An 18,303-nucleotide genomic window follows, 5' to 3' on the forward strand; every position below is an offset into this window, starting at 1 on the left:
AATAAGCCAAGTGCTTTTCTAGGATCTCCTTTTAGTTGACCTTGTACCAGTGAACTGTACCGTCATGAAACTGTACCTTTTTCTATGCAAACTTCTAATAAAGTCTTCAATCAATCAATCAATCAATCCTCTGGAGATGTTTTATTCCACATGGTGTCGCTGTTTGACCACCACAGCTCTTTCTGTGTGTCTTAATGTAAACACAACTTTCTGCATCATCGCCAACAACGCCAGTCCACAGAACTGCCAGAAATAATGCGACCATGTTGCAAATGAAAAATCGTGTAAGATACTGTTCACTGGCGATCGCTGCCTCGAGGTTGTTTTCTAGAACCCCTGCCAAGAACCCGGTTGTGTATTTGGACATCGAAGCTGACAATGAACCTCTTGGGAGGATAGTGATTGAGGTACCCTCACGTTTCGTTGGCTAACGTTTAGCTTCAGTGGAAGACCGTGTGTGTGTCACGTCGGATTTGGTGACTTATCGAATTGTGTGCACGCAAGGGTCGCTGTTGTGCAATTGATTGCGGGAAAAACTCGCTGGGATCTTTGCGTGGGATTGGGAATCACAAAATTCCATAGGTCACCATTTTATGTACATGCATACAAGATGTTAGATAGATAGATAGATAGATAGATAGATACCTTTATTATCCCAAGGGGGAAATTTAGTAATGTTTAGTAATGTTGCTCGCTTTATTAACAGTAGGCCTAATGCAAGTTCAACGGTGGCACAAGTCAATAGCCTACATTTTAAACTTTCTTGAGGCTTTAACGACTTGCTAGCATCCACAATTGCGACCGTAGGTCGCAGCTTAGTATGTGAACGGTCACAGCATGTCCGTATAGGGGCTTTTAAGCCGTGACATAATTTTGTAGGCAGAGGAGAATCTGCCCCCAGAGCATTTTCTGTCCCTCGCTATTTTCAACAGATCCGAGACAAAAATAACGACTAAAGTATAATTCTAACACTTTACTTTCAACAACAAAGAGAAGAAAAATGTGTAAATAGTAAAAATAGTAAAAAGATTCACGGAAACTGGGGGCAGAAATGCTCCTCTGCCTACAAAATGATGTCATACTTAACAGCCCCCATGGTTTGTCGCTCTGACATCATGCTCTGATGTCACTGTGATGTCAGGGGAACCACTCTTAACAGAAGGGGTTTGCCGCTCTGACATCACCCCCTGGCTTCACTGTAACAGAATCCCTTTTATGCCAATATATGGAGTTCCCTGATGTCATCAATATCAAGACCATATCTAACCTAACAGGACTTCATATAATGCCCATATATGGAGGCCACGTGCACATACCACACTAACGGCTGGTTCTACAGACAGGGATCTCCATGTAGGCTATGGGCATAAAAGGGTATGATGTCAGATGTCATAGACATCATAGGACTTTCACATAACAAATAACTGAGTAAGCAAGTTTGGGCTCTCACAGCATATCTCCATATACAGTACATGGATGATTCTCCATATGGGTACCAGGGGTCTCCATGGGTAACTGGTCCGATATACATCACTGGCCATATCTTACTAGTGTTGTCTGCTTTCATTACAGTTGTATGCAGACGCTGTACCTAAGACTGCAGGTAGGCTATACTTTACTATTGCTTTATGCTGGTACTGGCCACCCCCAAGTTAAATTTGCTTTTTGTCCCAAAATGTAAAACAAAATTATCTCAAATGTTATCGACTAGGGGCCTACATGATTTGAACAATGTAGGCCTATCATTATCAAACACTAACTAATAAATCCACTCTTGACTCTTCAACTTATTATGTATGCCCATATATTTAAACAATGATCTATCTATCTATCTATCTTGGACTGTGTTTGTTTTCAACAGAGAACTTCAGGGCACTGTGCACTGGAGAACATGGCTTTGGTTTCAAGAGCTCCACATTCCACAGAATTATCCCTGAGTTCATGTGTCAGGTAAGGTGAATATGAGTCCTGTTATACTCTATATGGGTCATATGTACAACGACGTACACCAGTGGTTCTCAACTTGTGGGCCGTGAGAATAATGCAAGTGGGCCTCCAAATAACTGGCAAAACACTTTGATTTCATTGATAACACAAGAGAAAGTAAAAAAAAAAATAACATAATGTAATGTTGTTGTTTTTTTGTCCTTAAAAATAAAGATATAAAAAATATATAGTTTTCTTTGTGATACCGAACCTTTTATTATCATATTTTTCGGGTGTCCGCCAGGCTCGGAAATCGAACTGGGGACTCGCTGTCTTGCATCAGAGCCTCTATCATGTCTTAACCACTCGGCTATCAGCGCCCCAATAAATAGGAACTTAAAGTATAAAGTATAATACTTCAATGGTTCCATATTGATCTAAGCCGGAAAACAATCCGAATGATAGATCACTAAAATCAACATGCTCTTAAAATGCACACGGCCCACCCATCTGACCACTCAACACGGCAGCAGTGTGCGTGTGTGATGGCATGCAAGTGTGTGTGTGTGGTCATTTTGTCTGTGTTGATAAGAGATTTCTTTCGTTAGGGAGGGGATTTCACCAATCACGACGGGACGGGAGGAAAATCCATTTATGGAACCACATTTAGAGACGAGAACTTCAAACTGGAACACACATGTCCAGGTAAATATGCAGAGTTCCACTTTGTGCAGTGTTTGAAAGGAACAGGACCATTTGGTAGAGGTATTGGTTGTGCAGTTGGACAAGGAAAATATTTGATCCGGTGATAATTTAACTTAGTAAAAAGAAAAAAAACTAAAACAAAAAAAAAGACACTTTATTTGAAAAGAACAAGAAAATAAATTATCAATGAAAGAATCACTAAGAAAATCGTTTGTTGCACCGAATCCCTAATTGTTTTAACTTAATTGATGTTTAGACAGTGTTGTATGACATTCTTCCATAGGACTCTTATCCCACTAGGTGGCACTGCAGGACCTAATCTCACGCAACATTAGACCCTTAAGTTTACTACATAGATGTTGTAATCCTAAAGTGAATGACCTACTTTCCTAGAGAGCCTACAACATCCACTAATCAAAAGAACGTTTTTTTTTTTTTTTTTTAAGTAAAGTTTTTCTGCATGTTGATCTTATATAGACACACACAGTTTAGTGAGTGCTGTGTTGCATAATCGCAGAATGTGTCGGATTTCAAAAAAGGAAACCGGCCTTACTCAATACAGATGCTGCGTTCGTTGCCCCATGACCATGCCTCTACCTCAGGCCTAGACCTATTAGAGCCAGACAGATGTACTGGTCTGGCCGATTATTTGACCTTTTATGGATGACATAAAAAAAAAACATGAAACGATTCTTAATCACTTAAAACCTTCATTACAGGTGGATCATTTCAAAAGAAAACCTACAAGCTTGTCAAAAATTCCAGGCTTGAAGATAGATCGTCTATTTTTTAAAATAAATTAATAAAAACATATCTAATTAAATCAAATTTTCTTTTTTGCACTTTGTGACAAACATATCAGTCAGAAGACAGGCTAGAACTCTCCAAAATCGGAATCGGACGAAGCGAACTATCTGGCGTCGGCCGGGCTCTAAATCGTACTTCTCAGTGGTTAGATGATATTTATGGAGAGCCCAGTCGTTCCTGATTGATATAGCGCATATCTCTGTGTCATATTTATGCACTGCACCAGATGTTTTATTTGACGTATTTTTTATTTTTTTATTTTACGTTCTTTTAGGAATCTTATCAATGGCAAACTCTGGTCCTCACACCAACGGCTCTCAGTTCTTCATTTGCACGGCTAAAACTGAATGGTAAGCTGTCTTGATGTAACAAACTGAATGGTAAGATGTCTTGATGTAACAAACTGAATGGTAAGCTGTCTTGATGTAACAAACTGAATGGTAAGCTGTCTTGATGTAACAAACTGAATGGTAAGATGTCTTGATGTAACAAACTGAACGGTAAGATGTCTTGATTTAACAAACTGAATGGTAAGCTGTCTTGATGTAACAAACTGAATGGTAAGATGTCTAGATCAGGGTCCCTGCGGATTCTTAAAAAGCCTTAAAAAGTATTGTATTTAGTTTTAGAAAATTCAAGGCCTTAAAATGTCTTGAAAAGTATGTAATTGTGTAAGTAGAGGTATTACATTTTATCTGCGGCAGAATGAATAGACAGACAGTTAACTCATTCCCCGCCTCCCCCGATAGTCCCGAGAAAATCCCAATGTCGTTCCCCGCCAGGCCCGATAGTCCCGAGAATTTGCTTTTATATAATGTAATGTTTAATTACACTCTCCCCCAGCTCGTGACAAATTTTTATCCTTTTATCTTACAGAGAACCTAAAATATCACACATCAAAGTAAGTGTGTTTGAAAAAAAGACTGTAATAATGTATAAATTGCAATACAAATGCATATAAATCTCCCCATAACCCACAGTGAACTGGCACAGTGACGCATTTTGCGCACACAAGGCTGGCGGAAAAAAAAGAGAAGAAAAAAAAAGTGTGAGAACAGCTGTGTGTGTGTGTGTGTGTGTGTGTGTGTGTGTGTGTGTGTGTGTGTGTGTGTGTGTGTGTGTGTGTGTGTGTGTGTGTGTGTGTGTGTGTGTGTGTGTGTGTGTGTGTGTGTGTGTGTGTCTGTCTGTTTCAGTGGTCCCCCTGTCCTGATCAGCACAGTGCTATCAGAGTCTCTGATTCAGAGATCTGTCTCTCTCTCTCTCTCTCTCTCTCTCTCTCTCTCTCTAGATACAAAATAATTATCGCCAATTCGCCATATAAATGCTTCTAAAACATACCTGAGAATGATGATGGTTGATTAGAATCCACAGGTTATAATCCATATATCCAGGCTATAATATATTGTTTTGTAATGGTCCACAAGCAGCCAAGCAGGCCATTGGCGCCAGGCGGTCCTTTGCAAAGGGGGGTCCCTGGTCGGCTTTCTAACAGGGGGTCCGCGGGCCCGCTTCGCTCCGCAGAGCAGTGGGAACACGATAATCAACTCTTACAAAATCAATCAATAAAACTGCCCGATTACATAAAGTTCACGACGCGATCCAGTTGAGTCAGAGACAAGTGAAGTGGTCCCTGGAAGGGGGTCCGTCCTCTCATTACCCTGCCTGGTCTCCAGCCAACACTTCTCACGGACCACCACCAAAACTCCCACGCTCCCCCACCACGCTCCTCCCAAAAAGCAAGAGATCAACTAGTGTCGTTACTAACGAGCAAAGACGCAGAGGAGCTGTTTAGCAGGGCAGTGCAGAGGATTTTTTTAGGGGCAGGGGGAGACATTTTTCCAACATGTCCTAGAATGTGAAAATAGCAGATCTACAAGCTCGACTTTGATTGATTGAAGACTTTATTAGAAGTTTGCATAGGAAAAGGTACAGTTTCATGACGGTACAGTTCACTGGTACAAGGTCTACTAAAAGGAGATCCATGAAAAGACTAAGCTTATTTCCACTGGAAACCATTGAAGTATCTCATATAAAATTGAATGACAAGCTCTCAATGTGTCACAGTCTCAGAGCGATGTGTTGAGCTTGTAGAGCTTGTAGATCTGCTATTTTCACATTCTAGGACATGTTAGAAAAAAGACTCATGCCCCCTTTTATGTCTATTTGTGTGTGTGCACCTGTACAGAGCAAAAGACAACCAGCAGACACACAGAGACAGAGAGAAAGCGCCCCCAAGTGGGGGCTCACAGAAATACTCACAGAAATACTGCAATATAGTATGTGAGTTTTTTGGTCAGATATAGCCAATAAAAATATTTTTCTCTGCATTTTTCTAAACAGAAAATTCTAAAAATAAATCCTATTACATAATTACATTAGTACACTTATCTGATAATGCCTGAAGCCATAAAGACACATCTCAAGTGAGTTATCCACTTGAAAACAGATCATTCACAAAAAGGTCAATAACTCCAATTATTTTGAATTTCCACCTGGATTTTGAAAAAACAAGGGGTTTGAAATGGCCAAAACTCTAGATTGCTACATCGTACATACAAAAAAATATTTTTTGGAGAGACTAGAGGATGTCCTCTTTTAATCCATGCACTGTATGACATTTTCGTGCAAACAGGGAATTTAGGAAAAATGTCTAAATATGAAGAAAATGCTTAAACAAAATGGCAGGGGAGCCTACAGTGAATGTTAAAATGGCGGTCAATGTGTTAACGGTTGCTTTTCACTCCGTAGTTTTTCTGACTTCGGTAGATATTCGCCATGATATCAGTTAAAAAACACTTAAATTTGTACTTCAGAAGTGTGCAGAGATCCTGCTAGAGATGTTAATAAAAAACTGAATGGTAAGATGTCTAGATGTAAGTAACAAACTGAATGGTAAGCTGTCTAGATGTTTGTAACAAACTGAATGTTGAACATGCTGCCAAAAATAGCAGACCTGTAGAAGCTCATCACACGCCACAAGCATGTAGATCTATGAGATCAACTAATGTTCACAATTTGCTTTTGAAAAAGTGATATAATAATGTCCCAACTTTTCCCAAGTATGGATGGTTCAAGGGCTTAAAGGTGTATTTTACTTTAAAAAACACTTATGGGGTCATTTTAACGTCTACTTAGGCTATTGTGTTTCACTCCAAGCAGCAACCCTTTTTAAGTTGCTTGACTCAGTATTTAGATACTTCATATTAATTTGGTCGGACACGCCCGCTTCCTATTAAAACCCATTGTAACTTTTAACTCCATTTTAACCATGTTAGACTCAATTAAAACACATATCCTTGATTCTGGTGAGTGATATTGTCCTTCCAGTGCACAAGGGGGTTCTTTTTTTTTAATATAATTTGTTTTGAAAATGAAAATAAATAATATAAATAAATGAAAAAAGTTATTGAAAAAAAACACAGCCTGGCTGTTGTGCATTAAAAGGACCAAGGACACTGGCGCCCCCCCCCCCCCCCCCCCCCCCGCAGGAATATTGCGTGCCGATCAAACAACGTGAAGCGCTTACACAAGAACACACTTTGGAAATACGGCACGTTAACCTCTCGGAATCTTCACAGCAGCATACAGTATTAGGTGAGTAGATCATCTCATCTGTCTGAGTCTGACTCTGTCTCTCTCATGCTGGTTTATGTCGCATCACAAGGCTTTCACGTTGTGGGAGCAGAGCTTGTAGCTCCACATCGGCCATCGCTGGCGTCTTTTCTCTTTACTAGGCTATTATTTATATTGTCTTGCATGAGCAACTACGAGATGTGCAGCATATCTTGATACAATCTGCCGTCATAGTTCTCCATCTATTCATCATTGCTTTTAAAAATGGCACTGTTGAATAGGATAACTATTTAATGTGCAGCTCTGAAAGGCTTGCATTGTAGACCTAGTGTTCTATTTGGTCATGTCAGAGCCTATTAAAAAAAAGGTGCGCACCAAGCACCATATCCAGGTCCTCCCCTGAAGCCCCCAAAGACACCCGAAAATGACTTAATAAAGGAAACCCGTTTTAGTCGACTTTATACCCAAAAATACCCATTTTAGACGACTTTATAACTGCAAATAAGCGATTTTTCGCTGCGCGAAAAAAAAAAAAAAAAAATCCAGGAATTGTGCTCCCCCTAGTGGGGACAACAGAGTTAGGCGCCGGTAACCAAGGACGAGTGTTTTCAATGCTTCTAACGTGGTTAAAATGGAGTTTGAAGTTACAGTTACAATGTAGGAAGGGGCCAGAGTAGCCTAGTTTGAAAGTGAAATAACCCTTTAATGATTCCCTTCTACTTTAGGGTAAATGTATGTAGAGTTTAGTGTACTGCACATACATAGCATGTCTCAGTGGCACCACAAACCAGACCATAATTGTATGGAAGCTATGGTTGTCAAATTAGAGACATGCCCTCTTTCTGTAAATTTTAAGAATGATTTTAAGAATGATAGCTGCAGGGGTGTCACACCAAATTCTGGGCCCTGGGTACAAGGATTCACTGCAGGCCCCCCATGAATGTTCTTCATAGGGGGGGGGGGGTTAACCCATTTAGACTGGGAACGCATTGTGCATGTGCTTTAGCTATAGCTCACAGCATGGCACCGAGTGCTGCGCTGTGAGCTTGTATATCTGCTATTTTTGAAAAATCGTGAAAAGTTGTGCAAGTCTTTGAATATTTCAAATCCTTCTACCTTTTTTTGAAAAACCTATGTTTCTATGTCCGTGGTGTATTTGGCCACGGACCCCCATCTCAAAATATTTAGTTCCAGGGAGCCCCCAGAAACAAAATTTGAGTTATATTCAAAGTGTTGCACACATTTTCATGACTTTAAAAAAAATAGCAGATCTACAAGCTCGCAGCGCGGCACTTTGTGCCGCGCTGTGAGCTTGTAGATCTGCTATTTTTCAATAGCTAAAGTATAAAATAGTTAAGGCCCCTCCACCTTGGGCTATAGCTAAAGTATAAAATAGTTAAGGCCCCTCCACCTTGGGCTATAGTAATTCATTCCCACTTTCCCCCCCCGTGTGACGCCCCTGGATAGCTGTGCACTGATTACTCATCTTCCCCCTCTCTCTCTGTCTCTCTGTCTCTCTCTCAGGCTGAATGGTAAGCATGTGGTTTTTGGTCAGGTGAAGGAGGGCATGGACGTGGTCTCAAAGATGGAGTCGTTTGGTTTGCACGACGGAGGCGTCCTCAAGAGGATCGTCATCGCTGACTGCGGGCAGATCAAACAGACATGATGTGACACGTCCACATCTCCTCCGTAGGTGACGTGCCGCCGAGTCTTCGCCTGTCACACGACACCATCGGCCGGATTGACTCCTTGTGGGACTTTAAGCCATTTAGGCCTGGAATTATTGAACGCTTTAACTATTGAAAAATAGCAGATCTACAAGCTCGCAGCGCGGCACTCGAGCTTTTAGATCTGCCATTTTTGAAAAAGTCGTGAAAATGTGTGCAAATCTTTGAATACGTGTATTTTTAAAGCGGACGTTTGTAACTTAAATTCTGGGGGGTCCCTGGAACTAAATATTTTGAGATGGGGGTCCGTGGCCAAATACATGTCATTTTGGGGGTCCTTCACATGAAAAAGTTTGAGAACCACTGACATAGAAACATAGGTTTTTTCAAAAAACCTTAGAAGGATTCAAAAGACACTTATAGAATCGGGTCAAAATTCTCTGATTCTTTGTCATTAAAACCTAGAGCCCGGGGATGGGGATCGGAAATTACGCGGCCGATGCGTCCCCGATCTTTACCTTTTTTAAAGATAAATCTCAAGGGTTGTTTCGAAACACATTATATAATGTTAACCCCTTAAACCCAAGGTTCTCAACCTGTGGGTCGGGACCCCCAGGGGGGTCCCCAAATTATTTTGGGGGGTCCCCAGACGATTAACTTAATGTGCAATGTTGTTTTCTCACTCAACAGTAAACAAACCAACATAAAGTTTAAGTGTATAGAGGGTATCCACTGTCCACACATTTCTAAAGTGACAATTTAAGGTCTTTTAATACCTCTGAAGTGAAAAATTAAACATTGGCCAAATTGTCGAATATTAGAGACATAAATTGTGAAAATAGTTGATCGACATGCTCACAACGCCTCGCAATGTGAGGCGTTGTGAGCATTTAGATCTGCTATTTTCCCAATAGAGCCGTGTAGTGTTATACAAAATGTTATGCCTCAACTCTTAGTACTCGTCGGGGTGGGGATCCCCCGTTGAAATATCATTATTTTGGGGGTCGCGGCCTGAAAAGGTTGAGAACCACTGCCTTAAACCACATAATGGTCCCTCATCCTCATGGCTCTAGTGTATTTTCAGTTTTCTGTTATCGTACGGAAGGCTTTAGCTGAAAATGGCCGATCGACAAGCTCTTTTACGATGCTATTTTCTGCGAAAGCTTTCCCCACAATACTGATGCTGGAGTTTAAGTGGATAAGAAGTAATGGCTGAAAGCAAGTAAAAAGACTGAACTATACAGTATGTAGTAAGGAACTGTGTAGCCGATATGTCCCGATCTTTAAAAATGTAAAGACCATATCAAGGAAATTCCATAAGAAAGGATGGATACTTTATGAACTACACTCTGATTTTTTTTCTTATTGCAGTTGTCACAGTTCTCTAAATAACTTCAGTGACTTTTAACAGCCTGTCTTTTGTGTACATGTAGAATTGCAAATTGAATGCCAAGACTCTCACTGTATAAAAAGCTGTAGCTTATTTATACTACTGCTATTTTAATAAATTGATATTTTCAGATGTGAATCTGCCTACAGTATTCTAAAGTTCCCTGTTGTGTGCCACCATCCGTGCTCCTTTTAAAAGCTTCCTGGGAACAATCCAGGAGCTTTTTATAGAAACCAGACCTCCTGCACCACTTCCTGTCCCTCAGAACAGGATGTGACATCATGCCCTGAGCTTCCATTTATAAAAGAACGACCTTATATGCCGTTAGCCACAGATATAAAAAGCTAGACGCCTCATCCTCCTCTGCAGTCCATTGGAGCGACGTGGAACAACTGGAGGCCGGACGACCGGGGTGCCAGTCAAAGTGACTACTGGCCAATCACAGCGCGTCTTTTACGGGACTTAACAGAGCTTTATGGACCTGTTTCCATCCAGTTCCAGTGTTGCGCGACTCAGCTGTTCTTAGAGGCTGCATACGAAAAGACCTGCCCCCACTTGCCTTTGATTGGCCTACTAACCTCCGGTTTCTGTGACGCACGTGGAAGTGGGAATGACCGGAAACGTCCGGTTGCCGAGTTTATGCCCCAGAGCCGAAGGAGGCGTCTACCTTTCTATGTCTATGCCATTAGCTGCCTGCTACACCACATTTCGAGGGCAAAATGTTTGCGAATGATTTTGGCAAATCTAAAAAATAGCAGTAGCATTGTGCTAGTGAATTGGTAATTTCACTATTTCTCATATAATGAAGTATATAGGGGTTTAAGTGGGTATTATCTTTACTTTATTTGTTTTGTTTAGATGGGACAGTGCATATTAATGAACAATACATACACAATATAATGTAAATAATTACACTATATGCTGATATCCATCTGCAGTCCCCATACATAAAACTAGCAACAAGTCAACACCTGTCCCCTGTATGCTATTGTTGTATCCGTAGGAGATGCCTTGTAAAGGAGCGCTTGTGTCTCAAGCAGACTTGATCCACGCGAGTCACTGCAGAGTGGGCTAAAGCAAGCGAGTCGCTGTGTCGAGTGTTGCGGAGTCTGCTTGAGCCGACTCAGCGCCGTTGGAGTTGTAAACCAGGGGGCCAGAATAGTAAATCTTTGTCCCCCCGACTACGGACACCATAAGAAGATCGCCCCCTGTATAGAATACCTTCAGAGCAGGGCCTGTTCATATATAGTGTGACCAGAGATGTGACAGAGTTGGACATTTGCTGCTGATACACGGAAGAAGATGATGAAGAAACAAGCAACATTACAAAAGACAAAATAAAGTACAAAAAAAAAAAAAAAGTAAACAAAAAATAGCCTACTATTTAACCTATTAATGCTATAATACAAGGAAGGACAACAGTAGAGAAACCTAATTTTAGCCCATTTAAAACACACACAGGTTTGTTTGTTTGTTTGTCCATGATCCATTTCTTTTGTTTGTTGGATTAACTTGCCTCTTGGCTGGAATTGCAGAAATACGCTACGGTGGAGATGAAATGTGGGCTGCTACCTCCTGGAGCATGTGAGTTCATCCAGCTGTTGCTGTGAAGGAACTTAAACAGCCTTGTACTTTGTATGCTTTGTGTCCATTTCTTACTGTACAGTAGCTCAGTACTTTCTCTGAGCTTGCCCTCTCTCACTTGCAAGATTCTAAACAGCATGTTCCTGGGAGAAATAGACAATTTATACTGTTGTGTCGTGGACTCGCGGACAGGTTGCGTTGTGAGGTTGTTAGGACGGCCGTTTTCGGACGACCATTCTGGTCAAACAGAGTCAGGATGCTGATACTGTGCACGTTGGCTTACTGGAAACACACTGCTACAGCAGTGGGTCTCAAAGTGTTCTTGAGGGCCCCTTATGGGTCTGTAACTCTCACATTTGTACACTGTCTCAGAGTTATGGTGGTCCTTGAAATCAAAACGTTAAACCACTGTGCTACACTAAATGGAACAGAGCCTTAATCACAATCATTGGTAACACCTGTGAAGGAAGCGAGCATGATGCCCAATTTCTTTACAATATGGCTGATGTGCATAGAGCCTATAGGTCCTCACTAATGCTCACTATAAGATGTCACCATTTCTGCCTTCCTACAATGACATCATCGATGGTGATTCCAAACTAATAGACAATACAGCCTAGGGGCTTTTAAGCCGTGACATCATTTTGTAGTAAGACCTCCAAGCAGATTTATTATCAATATCTGTCCCTCGCTATTTCAACAGATCCGAGACAAAAATAACGACTAAAGTATAATTCTACCACTTTCCTTTCAACAACAAAGAGAAGAAAAATTAGTAAATAGTAAAAATAGTAAAAAGATTCACGGCGCTGGGGCCTTAACAGCCCCATACCCATGTCCATACTTCGACCGAAACCGAATATTTCGGTCAAAAGGTTGCCTGGTTCCAGCCCATAGACCCCGCCCACTCTCAAAGTGAAATCAGGCTAGTCAAAAGGTCCTTTTCGACCATAAAATGATGTCCCTTGCGTCTTCTGAAAAGCATTAGACCGAATGAGAGTTCTGAAATTTGCACGTCTGAAAACACAACTCACCGAACATTTCGGAGAAAGTATAGACAGGCCTTATCTCTTTCTTGACAGGGGGGGGGGGGGATTGAAATCTTGTTTGAAATGACCAAACCGATGATGTCGCTGTAGGCGGGTTTCTGTCCACATCCCTCCTCTTAGCAGAGTGAGTACAGAAATGGCCTCGTCACAACGCGTCACAGTGCAACATGTTGTGAGCTTATTGATCTGCTATGTGAAAAAAATAACAATCTTGAAGAAATGTGGAATATTTTTGAAACGAATCTTGTATGGGGGTCTCAGATGGAGTTCAACGGCCAAATAGATATACTAGGGATGCACCGATATGGGAATGCTTGGCCGATACCAATGTTTAAAATATCAATTTAGCCCATAGCCGATACCGATATTTTTTTATTTAGTTTTTAGTATCATTTAGTGCTATTATAACCAACACACCAACATAGCCAACGCAAAATTGATGCTCATCAACAACAAAATATCGGCTACTGTTATCGGTGACTGTCAACTTTATTTGCCGATTCCGATATCAACCGATACGGTCTTGGACATACAAGGTTTCCACCCGACAACGACGATGTACAGTATCAATTTGGGGATCCTTGACATGCAAAAGTCTTAGAACCACTGAGTTAGGTGAAGTTGAAAAGGGGTGAAAGTGGTCCTGCTAAGGCAGGCAGGCCCCAAGAGTGTCTCCGGGCCAGAGACTGGGTGGTGCTGCTTATCAAGCTAATACTTTATGAAAGTAAATAATGAAGCAATGCGAAAGCAGCGCTCCTCGCTGGCTAAACGGAACCACATGCCTCGCTGACCTTCCAACCGTTTGTTTGGATTCTCCGATTACGCCGTCGCCATGGAGAACTCGCCAGTTTTCTCACTCTTGTTTGAGTTAGCGAGATGTTGTAACAAACTTGATATAATTCTGGGCTCCCCTCCCCCCGCCCTCCTCCTCCTCCTCCCCTCTGGTCAGGGACGTGCTGGCCATTGGGAAAAGCATTGGGGAAAAAACTCCCGAACGGCCGGTTCATTCCTGGCCGGTCCAGGCCGGCCATTAGAAAAAAAATGTAAATAAAATGTCGGCCTTCGTTCCATTTTGGGGGCTGGGCGGCCAACAAAGTAAATCGTCACTGTCGGGCAGAAACCTCGTATCTCCAAGTTTCAAATTTGTACATTTTTTCGCAAAGCAAAGCCCTGCTTTATCATACAAGGCCGTCGCACAAAAGTAGTGAAAACAGCAGATCTACAAGCACACAACGCCTCGTGGTGTGCTTGTAGATCGGCTGTTTTCACTAGTTTAAATCATTTTTAAAATGATAAATACAAAACAAACGGTTTTGGACATACAAGGTTTCCACCCGACAACGACGAAATATAACTCATGTAATTGGCCCACTGGCTTGTCACTTGTCATGATCTGAAATGGCAAATCTTTGAGTAGCAGCAGCGTTATAGAGAGAGATCTCTCTCTTTAGCGCGCAATGAGGGCCTCTCCAATTCTTTTTCCCGGGCTGAATCAGGGGCCCAGCATGTCCCTGTTTCTAGTTGTTTGGAAATGCGTGTCCAGGGTTTGTGTGTGCATGGAAACTTGGCGACACACAGGCTGGTGTTGTGGCCAATGTTTTAATACACATGCAAAACAATAACATCTGCAATCGCTGCAGTCTGCCGCCTCATGCTGAGAGAGAGAGAGCGAGCGCAAGTGTTGGGCAACAAGTTATACTCGGGACGTGTAATTAGGCCTGAGTTACTCTTTACTCCTTCGAAGAGTAGCCTAATAACATTACGGATTACTTGGTATCGCAAGCAGTTAGTTACGTTACACTCTATATTACGATTTTACTTTCTCTACTTACAGAGTGATGTAGCCTACCTGTTTAGCATGCTTCTTTTAGATCTAAACACACTGTATTGGTCACCGATCAGGCAAACTGCTCACATTGCAGCTTCTCAAAGCTGATGGAATAAAATACTGTGCATACATACGTATGTGTATATAAAGAATCAGAATCACCAAAAAACCTATAGTAATGCAGAGTTACTTCAGTACTTGTTGTAACGGAGGAATGTAGGCGAATATATTACTTTTCGTTGCTCCCTATTGTGGCCTGCCTGCACTGCACTTGCGTTTAAATATGTTCTGGGCATTTCATATAGGCAAACATTCAATTAGAAATATTCGAACACGTGTTCTAGATTAGAGATACGCTAGCATGTTTTCAATCGATGAAATGGTTAGTAGAGGGCTATGCTTTCAAAAAGGAATCTGCACGTCAAACTACATACAGTATACAGCGTAACACGGTAGAGCACAACACTGGCCGAAACGAGGCCTATCTGATTTGTCGTGCTGTGCGCTCGCAAATTGGATATCTTCGGCGAACAAGGTTGGTTGATGTTCGAGAGGGCAGTGGCGGACAAACAGGGGGCTCCAAGCAAATAGGATTTCGCGGGGGAGATCACACGTGTTTTTTTGGGGTCGGTCGGGTGTCTTAAAGATGCCGCCCCCCCAACTCAATACCTACTGTATACTGAAAAAATAACAAACAAACCAATAGGATTCAATCAGAGAACACCTGCATGACATTGAACACTTGATTGGTAGAGGATTGATTGGTTAATTGGGCAGCCCAGCATATATCGACTTATATCGTCTGTTGGGTGGAACTGGAAACCTTGTATATCTAAAACTGTTACTCTTCAGGATTCAAATTCAAAAATAGCAAAAGTTAGCTTTACAAGCTTAAAACACGTTGCAGATCTAGGCTACAGATGTAATAGCTAAAGTAGCAGATCTACAAGCTCAAAACACATCATAGATCCGCAAGCCTCATGCTTGAGGATCTTTTTGTTTTGTTTTTAAGATTTGTTTTTGGGCTTTTATTTGATAGGTCAGTAGACTGACAGGAAATGTGGGGAGAGATGGGGAGTGACATGCGGCAAAGGTCGTCCGGATCGGGAATTGAACCGCCGGCGCCGTCGGGCATCAATGCCTATGCGCCTGGACCAGTAGGCCAGTGGGCACCCCAGGATCTGCCACTTTTGATGCTTGACCCTGTTGTATCAAGTAGCCAGGGCATTAACTTACAAAAAAAAAAAAAGCTAAGAGGTTTCTGCCTGACAACAGCTATATAACAGATATATAGGGTTTTAAGTGGTTGTGTGTTGAAAATAAGTGTGGTCATATGAACATATCGGCCTTTTCATCAGGAGAACGGATGACAGAGGGGGACTGGATTTCCCCCTCCCTTCCCTCCTGCTCCAAAAGAAAAAAGTTCTCCATTACACAATTGGCATGTTTAAACCATTACAGTCCTCATCGCCATAATCCATATGCCCAGTCTTATGTAATCCATCCATCCAGCACATGTACTTGCTGAGACACAGAGTACCACTTCTATATGGGGAATGTACACGTTAAGTGACACGCACGCACACACACACACCTATGAAGGATCTGGGAAGTATCCAAGCAAAATAGAAAAAGTCAAAAAACAGCTTTGCAGTTGGCTGAAATCAGCCTCCTGGAGGGAACGCCTCCCTCTGGAACTGTTAACCAGCGGTGGAAGATGTACTTTGATTGTTTTATTTTTTATGTTTCAAGGAAAAGTAGCAATACCACAATATAGAAATACTCTGTTGCAAGTCAAAATATACTTTTAAGTATACCAAAAGTGAAAGTACTCATTATTTCCAAAACTAGTCAAAATCTTTCAGAAGTATCCTATCGATGCGATCGTCTATTTTGGAACGGCTGAAGTATAAAATCGGGCTTAATTGGGTAATGTACATTATGTCTTGTAATAACAATCTAAAGTAAAAAGCACAATATATGCCTTTGAGATGTAGTGGAGTAGAAGTATAAAGTACTAGAAAATGGTCAAGTAAGTAAAGTAAAAGTAACTCAGAATTGTGGTTAAAGGAGTAGTTCACCCCATACTCACGCCATGGAGACTTGAGTTCAATAATATTCGTAGTTTTTTGTCGCATTAAGATAAAGAATTGATTATAGTAAATAACTTACCCTGACAGTTTCCCCATCCATGCATTCGGGTCCCCATCCGGAATCAAAGGGGGTAAATTTACTATAATCCCATTTTTGTCTTAGGAATGCGACAAATTAGAATAAAAATATTATTGAACTCAAGTCTCTATGCCTATGGCATGAGTAATCAATAGAAAAAAAGTAATTTTGTGGGTGAACTACTCCTTTAAGTAAGTACTTGAGTAAATGTACTTACACCAGTAACTGTTAACATAGTCGAGCAGAGAACCCAAGTAAATGAAACCACAGAAAAAACAAAGCAGTTCTGATTCAATATGACTTTTCTTTTTATTCGTCAAACTCACCAACGGCACTATAAAGCACTAAAATGTTTTCCAAACTAACAAATAAGGCACATTTTGGAATGCCATTTCATGGACGTGAATAAACAGGCCTGGCGGGGGCTTTGCTTCCTAAACATTTCCCGAAATCCTTTTCCTCCCAACCTCAGGTCTGCATTTCTGTCCAATTCAGATATTACATTGTTGCAATAACGCAATAACAATACGCTCGAAATGATACAGACATCAAAGAATATAAACATGACTTTCTAATTTGACCACATACGCGAGTGTTAACACATTACATTCAGTAACTAGGTATTATTTTGTATGGGTTACACACTTATCGGTAAATGAAATATTTCATGACTGGCAACAATCAGTTAGAAGTCATGGACAATGTTAAAAAAAGAACGTAGCCTAACTACGCCACTGTGCAGAATTTAAATAAGTGTACATTGCACAATATAATATTTCATTCAAAAACAAACTCATGCACATGCAAACTCTAAAATAGTCCTTTGTCACACGTACTTTATGCACAGAAATACACACTTCCTAAACTAGGACTAACACCATAGTCTTTTTATATATATATATAATAATAATAATAATTCCTTGTCATTGCTGCTTTAAGCAAACTACTACTCACAGTTTAACGTGCTTATACAGTGGTGAGTAACGGTCACTAATAAAGAGAGGATTCTGCATGTTAACAATATTTTTTTTTGCTTATTCATCAATATTTCAACGGTACAATGAATTTGATAGACAAAAACATTTACAATTCTCTACATAACATTGTAAATAGTTGCATACAAAAATGAATAAATGCTACTGTATGGACGCAAAATGTCAGGTCACAGGCATCATTGGTTACACGTAATTATAGCACTTGGATATTGTGGGTTATTCAACACCGAAAACACCGTAGAACAAAACAAAAACCAAAAAAACACAATGGCTTATAATTGAGAAAGGGTATTAATTATGTACCAGCTTTTTAATAATATTCTATGTAGACAATAATATTTCCTTCGTAGTGTAACTTTGTTGCATATTCTATACAAAACGTGTTGTAAAAAAATCTTTCCATAAATATTTCTGTAGGATAAGCCCTCAGATCATTGTAAAATGTAAAAAAAAAAAAAAAACTCCCAGCTCGTTTATTTCTCAGCAATAGGCCCTTCTTCGCATAAAAAAAAGCTTCAATATTGCATAACACTTCAAAAGAGCAACTATCCTTGAAAATTATGGCCATCGAATATATACATAAAACGGTCACTTGTAAATATCTTTG

General features: G+C 40.8%; 1 protein-coding gene across 1 annotated transcript; it reads left to right on the forward strand.

The window, feature by feature from the left end:
- The first annotated feature begins 234 nt into the window (after positions 1–234).
- On the forward strand, positions 235–10,206 carry ppifa (peptidylprolyl isomerase Fa). The gene is made up of 6 exons (XM_080740304.1): positions 235–407; positions 1,573–1,603; positions 1,862–1,950; positions 2,535–2,631; positions 3,713–3,788; positions 8,536–10,206. The coding sequence occupies exons 1-6, from the start codon at positions 264–266 to the stop codon at positions 8,675–8,677; spliced, it is 579 nt and encodes a 192-aa protein (XP_080596430.1). The 5' UTR covers positions 235–263; the 3' UTR covers positions 8,678–10,206.
- Positions 10,207–18,303: the final 8,097 nt, after the last annotated feature.

The sequence above is a fragment of the Nannobrachium achirus genome (assembly GCF_963921795.1).
Source record: "Nannobrachium achirus genome assembly, chromosome: 13".
Lineage (NCBI taxonomy): Eukaryota > Metazoa > Chordata > Actinopteri > Myctophiformes > Myctophidae > Nannobrachium > Nannobrachium achirus.

Excerpts from the sequence above, each read along its gene's own strand:
- ppifa (XM_080740304.1), top strand. The coding sequence starts at position 264 with ATGTTGCAAATGAAAAATCGTGTAAGATACTGTTCACTGGCGATCGCT. Across the intron at positions 408-1,572 it reads TTGGGAGGATAGTGATTGAG|TTGTATGCAGACGCTGTACC; the intron begins GTACCCTCACGT and ends CTTTCATTACAG. Across the intron at positions 1,604-1,861 it reads CGCTGTACCTAAGACTGCAG|AGAACTTCAGGGCACTGTGC; the intron begins GTAGGCTATACT and ends TGTTTTCAACAG.